Source organism: Octopus bimaculoides, chromosome 25 (assembly GCF_001194135.2).
Source record: "Octopus bimaculoides isolate UCB-OBI-ISO-001 chromosome 25, ASM119413v2, whole genome shotgun sequence".
In the NCBI taxonomy this organism is placed as follows: domain Eukaryota; kingdom Metazoa; phylum Mollusca; class Cephalopoda; order Octopoda; family Octopodidae; genus Octopus; species Octopus bimaculoides.
In genome coordinates, this window is record NC_069005.1 from 810,847 (window position 1) to 818,182 (window position 7,336).

At 37.1% G+C, this 7,336-nt stretch overlaps 2 protein-coding genes across 5 annotated transcripts in view; one reads left to right on the plus strand and one right to left on the minus strand.

The window, feature by feature from the left end:
* LOC106871373 (transmembrane protein 19) overlaps positions 1-7,336 on the minus strand; it is a 44,824-nt gene that overhangs the window by 7,235 nt on the left and 30,253 nt on the right. Inside the window, exons 3-5 of one of the 2 annotated variants that reach the window (XM_014917789.2) lie at positions 2,165-2,356; positions 1,226-1,336; positions 297-434 (exon numbers count right to left, since the gene is read on the minus strand). In XM_014917789.2, coding sequence (XP_014773275.1) covers positions 297-434; positions 1,226-1,336; positions 2,165-2,297 — 382 coding nt within the window. In that variant the 5' untranslated portion in view covers positions 2,298-2,356. Of the gene's footprint in view, positions 1-296; positions 435-1,225; positions 1,337-2,164; positions 2,361-7,336 lie in introns of those variants that run through there. The other variant, XM_014917790.2, reaches the window with a different exon arrangement.
* Positions 6,061-7,336, plus strand: part of LOC106871372 (mitochondrial sodium/calcium exchanger protein) — a 28,135-nt gene continuing 26,859 nt past the window's right edge. Inside the window, exon 1 of one of the 3 annotated variants that reach the window (XM_014917787.2) lies at positions 6,061-6,492. In XM_014917787.2, the coding sequence (XP_014773273.1) occupies positions 6,484-6,492 (9 nt within the window). In that variant the 5' untranslated portion in view covers positions 6,061-6,483. Of the gene's footprint in view, positions 6,493-6,933; positions 7,053-7,336 lie in introns of those variants that run through there. The other 2 variants (XM_014917788.2, XM_014917786.2) reach the window with 2 other exon arrangements.

The following is a 7,336-nucleotide window of genomic DNA, read 5'->3' on the forward strand; positions in this document are numbered from 1 at the left end:
TTGCACACCACAACTGATGCTTCTAATGTTCAGCTTTTCTCTCAAGATACTTACACTCTGACGGGTATTCACATTGACATTACACATCCAACGGAGCATACTGGCTTCATTCCTTGCGAGCTTACGTATGTCCTCAGCAGTTACAGCCCATGTTTCACTGTCATGTAGCATGGCTGTTCGTAGACATACATACATACACACACACACACACACATACATACACACACACACACACATACATACACAAACAAGTGGAGTGTAGAGAGAAAAGAAATACAATTTGAATTGTTACCTACCCTCTTTGAAGTTTTCCTCAAAGGACCTTTTTTTACTGCTGCGGAATTTTGTGGCAGACGACGCCGTGAAGAAGAAGACAATCAAAGACGTGGCAAAGCAAATGTTGGCAGAAATCATCAGGAACCCAACAAACAGGGCTGTTGAAGTAGAGAAGCATTGACTTGTATAATAACACTGATACAGATTCTATCTTATACAGGTAACAAATACATTTCACACACAACACACACATATATCTATAATGTTGTAGATAGTCAGCCCATTTGATCCCTTTTGATACCTTAACTGCAGACTCCATGCACATGAGAATTTACCATCAGGGTGTTACTCAAGTGACCCTGCCATTCAGCCAGGATGGTAAGGGTCACTGTTATCTCTTACTGAGATAATCTGCAAGAAAACCTCATTGAAATGGTCCTTTAGTCAGCTGTCAGTTCTGATTGTGGGGTATATGCAGAGATGATTGATAACAGGGCTATTGAAAGATACCTGGTGGTGCTTAACTGTTGAATCACAATGAAGACTGAAAATGCTTTTTACACTGACCACTGACACAGTTTTTGTGCTGTTGAAGAAGACTAAGTTACCAGGACCGGCTGTGTAGTTAAGAAGCTCATTTTGCAACCACATGGCTTCAGGTTCAGTCCCACTGTGCAACATTTTCAAAGTGGTGCCCCAGCATGGCCACAAACCAATGACTGAAACAAGTAAAAGATAATAAATGCTCACAAAATGGCAGTTTTGGGGGGTCTCTTTCTGAAGCTTAAATCTGGTTTATGGAGGTGTGGCATAACAGGCAGGTTAATGATGAGGAGTGGCAGTAGGGATAAGCAGGGGTGGGAGGGTAAAGCATAAGCTACCACCACCACCACCACCACAACAACAACAGAGAACAGAACAAAACAAAACAACCACAGAGAAGACGAACCACTAAAAGCTCCAGAAGTATTCAGTGATTTCCGGTGGAAGGCTACACTGGCTAAAAGCACTGGTGAAACTGTGGAAGCTATCCATCGCCAGGGAGTCACGGCTTCATAACCTGAAAAAGACAAAAAACAAACACAAAAATACTCATATGACAACTTTTAACACAAATTAATTTTGTTCATCAAATTTAGCAGCAAAAGTTGGGGATCTTGATACGGATTTTGAAAGAAAGGAAAAGAATGGATGTAAAACTCTCTCTCTCATATATATATATATATATATATATATATATATATATACACACACACACACATATATTTCTTTATTGCTCACAAGGGGCTAAACATAGAGGGGACAAACAAGGACAGACAAAGGGATTAAGCCGATTACATCGGCCCCAGTACGTAACTGGTACTTATTTAATCAACACCAAAAGGATGAAAGGCAGAGTCGACCCCGGCGAAATTTGAATTCAGAACGTAACAGCACATGAAATACCGCTCAGCATTTCACCTGCTAACGTTTCTGTATTTCGATGGCGACAAGGAACTTTAACTTGTAGCAGAACAACACATCCCAAACATCATCGACTTTTCAGTTTCCTCGTCGCTGTCGATATTCCTCGCTTCAATATATACACACATATACAATGGATACACACACGCTACTAATCAACAGAAGGCTTTGGTAGAAGACCCTTCCTAAAGGTACCGTGCAGTGGGACGAAGCCCAGTGGTGTGTGGCTGTGAAACGAACTTCTTAATGACACACCCAAGCCTTTCTAGAATTATGATTTAAGCCATCTGCTGAGTAGACTCAGATGGGAGAAGTGTGAAACCTATTTGCTACCAAGGGAAGGCGACATATAACAGGCGAAACTCAGTACGGGAGGGTCCCTTCATCCCGTTTCCTTGCCCACCAAATACACTTAACAACTTACCTGAATCTTGAAAGATGATTCCGTATCCAACATTTAAGACCCAACAACAAAATCCGAAAATAGCAGCAGCACCGGCGAAGACAATATACAAGAGAAGGTTTTCGTAGCGTTGAGAGAAACTGGACGACGCCATCTTATTAAATACATGTAAAGATGGTCTTTCTTTCGTGTATATAAGTAAACCTTTGCAGACTGATCAGTCAAAACAACGAAATAAGAAACAATGTGTGAAACTTTATAAATTACGTATTTATGTTTTTGATGCATGGATCAAAAAAATTATTATAAAAAAAATAAAATTTATTATACGAAGCTATTTTTGATGACTGAGTATAACGAAGTTCGAGGAAGTTAAAGGGAAAGAATCTTAACTGGAAAGATCGCTCGGTCCCGGTCGCAAGATTTCAATGAGGCATTCAAGGAGAATAGCGTCCAAAATTATTATTTAAAAAAAAAATTTTCTTTCAAGCGAGTGTGTTTTAAACATTGTAGTTTACGAGCCAAAAATAGATAAATAGAAATAAATTGGTTGTTGGGAGGGAGGATTTTTTCGTTCTGACTATTTTTCAGATCTATATTACGTATATTAAAAAAGATATAATCTCAGATATTTAAACCATAAACATGGACTCCTTCTGCCCTAAGGAGACACGCTTTTATTATAATTCTGTTCTTATCTTGGATGCCTTGTGAGAACAAGAAGGCACTTTCCACTTCTTCCTCCTCCTTATCATCATCATCATCATCACTTACGTCTGCTTTCCATGCTGGCATGGGTTGTCACAGTCCAAGCGAGTTCTAATTCATAGGATCATGTCTCACATGCACAATTTATGTTTGATGTGCTTTCTATGCCTTGATACCTTTCCTAAGATCCGCCCTTAGGTGCTATGATATAAAACACTTTACAAAGAGCAAGCATCATCATCATCATCATCATTACCTTCATGGCACCAGCACAAGAGAGGTTAACTTGCCTTTCACAAGTTGAGGCTCCTTGCTTCGTTTGCCACCCACTTTGCACAATGTACATTTTATAGGGGCAGAATTATGCATTTTATCATGGCATTTTTCATCTTCATCACCATCCCTACCCTCCTTACTCTCATCATCATCATCATCTTGTAATTTATGAATACATCAATGAAATTCTATCAAAACAGCTGTAGTAAATTTTAACCACCATTTCTGTTCTTCTTTTTATATATACATATGTATATATGTATATATGGGTGTGTATGTATTTGTGTGTACCATTGACCTGGCATCACTCATCCATGTTATGGAAGCAATGATGTCCATTTCCAATCTTTCATGAAAGACATGTCTAGCCATGGAGAAATACTTGCTTGGGAAAAAAACAGGTGACAGGAAAGTAATATGGCCATGGGAAATGTGCCTCAATGAATTCCTTCTTGCTTTTCTAAACATGGGAAAATGGACGTAAAAATGGCGATGATGATAATGATGAATAGTGATGATGACGACAACGACAATGCCGATGATAATGTTGATGATGATGATGGTGACGACAACGACAATGCCGATGATAATGTTGATGATGATGATGGTGATTTTGTATTTATACTTGGAATCTATGCTATGATGTATGGAGGGCGTTTGTACTAGAGAAAATACAAAAAAAAAAACAGCAAAAACAATCCAGGGAAATAAAACATATTTTATTTCATCTCATCTCTTTTCATTTTTAAATTTTCACCCACAAAACAAATTCTTTCCCCAAAATTAGATAATGACCAAAATTTTCTGTCATTGTTTTTCACTTTCTCCATTGTATAAAGTTTCTATGACACAAAAGTTCTACATACGTCAAACGAGACTTCGGTTAGATGTAATGACACAAAAGTGCAATGATTCAAAGCTATTTAATTAATTTATATTGCCTTTAATAAATTGGTATATTGGTAGAATTGTGTGTATGTATATACAACTATATATATACCTCATATATATATATATATATATATATATATATATATATATATATATATATATATATATATATATATATATATATATATGAAGATGCATGGCTCAGTGGTTAGAGCGTTGATCTTACGACTGTTATGTTGTAAGTTTGAATCCCGGACCGGGATGCGTGTTGTGTTCTTAAGTAAGACACTTTATTTCAAGTTGCTCCAGTTCACTCAGCTGTAGAAATGAGTTGCGATGTCATTGGCGCCAAGCTGAATCTCTTAGAGATCATTAAATAATATACACATTTGATTAATTAGTTGTTATTTTTTATTAAACCTTTTAAAAAATAAAATAAAAAACGGAGGGAACTTAGTTAACCTAATATATATATATATATATATATATATATATATATATATATATATGACCAAGTCAGTAGCAGAGGAGGATGCTCTGAGAGCATAGCTGTGAGAATAAGAATAGGCTGTGCAAAGTTCAGAGAGCTCCTACCTCTGCTGGTAACAACGGGCCTCTTGTTCAGAGTGAAAGGCAAACTCTATGATGCCTGTGTGTAAATAGTCATGCTACATAGCATTGAAGCATGGGATCTGACTGCCAAAGAACATGTGTAGGCTTGAAAGAAATGAAGCTGGTATGCTTTGCAAGATGTGCAATGTCAGTGCGCACGTATGACACAGTGTAAGCGTCGTGAGAGAAAAACTGGGCATAAGAGGCATCAGATGTGGTATGCAAGAGAGATGACTGCGCTGGTTGGCCATGTGATGCATATGGACGAGGACAGCTGTGTAAAAAAGTACTGATTTCTACATGTGGAAGAAACCTGTGGAAAAGGTAGATCTAGGAAGACATGGTGGTGAAGCGTAATGTCCAAACGTTGGACCTCACTGAGGCAATGATATAACACGCTTGAGATATAACACGCTTGAGAAGACTCATGAAGCCAAGTGAAATTGTAGCTGTGGCTGGTGCTGGTGACATGTAGCAGCATCCGTGCCAGTCTCACATAATGGCACCCATGCCAATGACATGTAAAGTGTACCCATTACACTCTTGGAGTGGTTGGTGTCAGGAAGGGCATCCAGCCATAGAAACCATTCCAAATCAGACTGGAACCTAGTGCAACTCTCGGGCTTACCAGCTCTGATCAAACCATCCAACCCATGCCAGCATGGAAAGCAGATGTTAAACAATGATGATGATGACGATGATGATATATGTTATTGTACACACACACATACATGTAAATACTTATACATTCATACATACATGCACGCATAAACAAATGCGCACAGACACACACACACATACTCTCCTTCTCTCTCACACTATTTTCATCTTCTTTCCCTTTCTCTTTACTCTCACCTTTTCTATCTCCCAGCTCTTCCTTCTCTCTCTCTCTCTCTCTCTCTCTCTCTCTCTATCTATCTACCTATCTCTATCTCTCACTTCTATTTAGTGGCTCCACTTGACCACAGTCACCCCCACCACCACCATATTCACATAACTCAAATTTTCACTGTATTCATCTATAACCTATTGTGTTATTTAATTATTTAATTGTGTATAAACCACAATGAGTGTGTATGCGTGCATGAGTAGTTTTGTAATATGTGTGTGTGTGTGTGTGTGTGTGATTATATGATCGAATTTAAAAGTATGTATGTTTACATACAAATTCACAAATGACTTGTCTGTTAGATGTGTCTGCATCACTTTGCATACAGCATATTGTATAGATACATATATACACATTCTTTTATATAATACATACACACATGTGTGTATATATGTGTAAGTATTTTTATATATATATATATATATATATGCATATTTATATTTATATACTTATATATACAGATGGCCAGATGCCTCAACTCACATATTCTGGCATTGTCACACACACATGAACGTGCTGCTGGCTGTTTGGCCCACATAACATAATATGTTGTGCTTCTAACTAAACTAGTGAATACAAACTTTAGTAAAACTTCCTTGACAGCTAAGGTGCTCACAGTCACACAGTTGTATAACCTCAGAGCTTATACTTCTAGTCAAGTGTAAAAGATCTGGAATTCATAAGTCACTCTCAACCTAGTTTTAATTAAGCAGGTAAACGAGTTTTCCACGGCAGCCAACTTTCCTTTACTCTCTGTTAACCCTTTCTGAGGAGTTGTGCTTTTATATGACCCTTTCAATCTATTGATTCCATCTATCAATCAATCTATCTATCTATCTATCTAACTCTGTCTATCTGCCTGTCTGTCTGTCTGCTTGTCTGACTGTAAGGCTATCCAATGCGAGTTAGTTCCATTAGAACACGGTAGAAACCAGAGGCACCTGGTAGACACAAGAATATTAAGATGGTGTTTGTGAGTATATATTTCAATATGTATTACCACATTTCTGTTTTTGAGTATCTGACAAATCTAATTAATTAAATTCTAACTACATCAAATATAAATATTTTCCAATATTCATTGAGATTTCTATCGGAAATTATATGCACACAAAATATCTTGTTTTGTGCATACAAGAGACTATATTTCCAACATTTTAATTATAATCTATCTATCTATCTACCTACCTACCTACCTACCTACCTACCTATCTATCTATCTATCTATCTATCTATCTATCTATTAATCTATCTATCTATCTATCTCCCTATCTATCTATCTATCTATCTATCTATCTATCTATCTATCTATCTATCTATCTATCTATCTATCTATCTATCTACCTACCTATCTATATTGATAGTTTTATCAATTGACACTTCAATCAGTCAGTTCATTTGATTGTTTTTTAGTGTATACACTAACGTATCTCGTTAAACACACACAAAGTGAAAAATATTTACATATATCCACACATTGACACACACACATTTCCTCTGTTTGATGTCACCATGTGGAATTCCTCCCATCAGGTAGTGTAGAAACGTTTTTCTGCATGTTTTACTTGAAAAACTAATATTTTTGTGTACATATATTCACAGACATGGATACACGTGCATGTATATACACTCACGCGAGCATTCTCTCTCACACACACACACACACACACACACACACACACACAAAGGACAGATTGCTGTCTTTCGACAAGGGAGATTGCTTAATTTCCATTATTGCTCAACACCAAAGTTAAGCAATATCATTAATCCTAGTTAACATTTAAAGAGAGCATTTTAGCATTGAAAAGTGCTTTTAT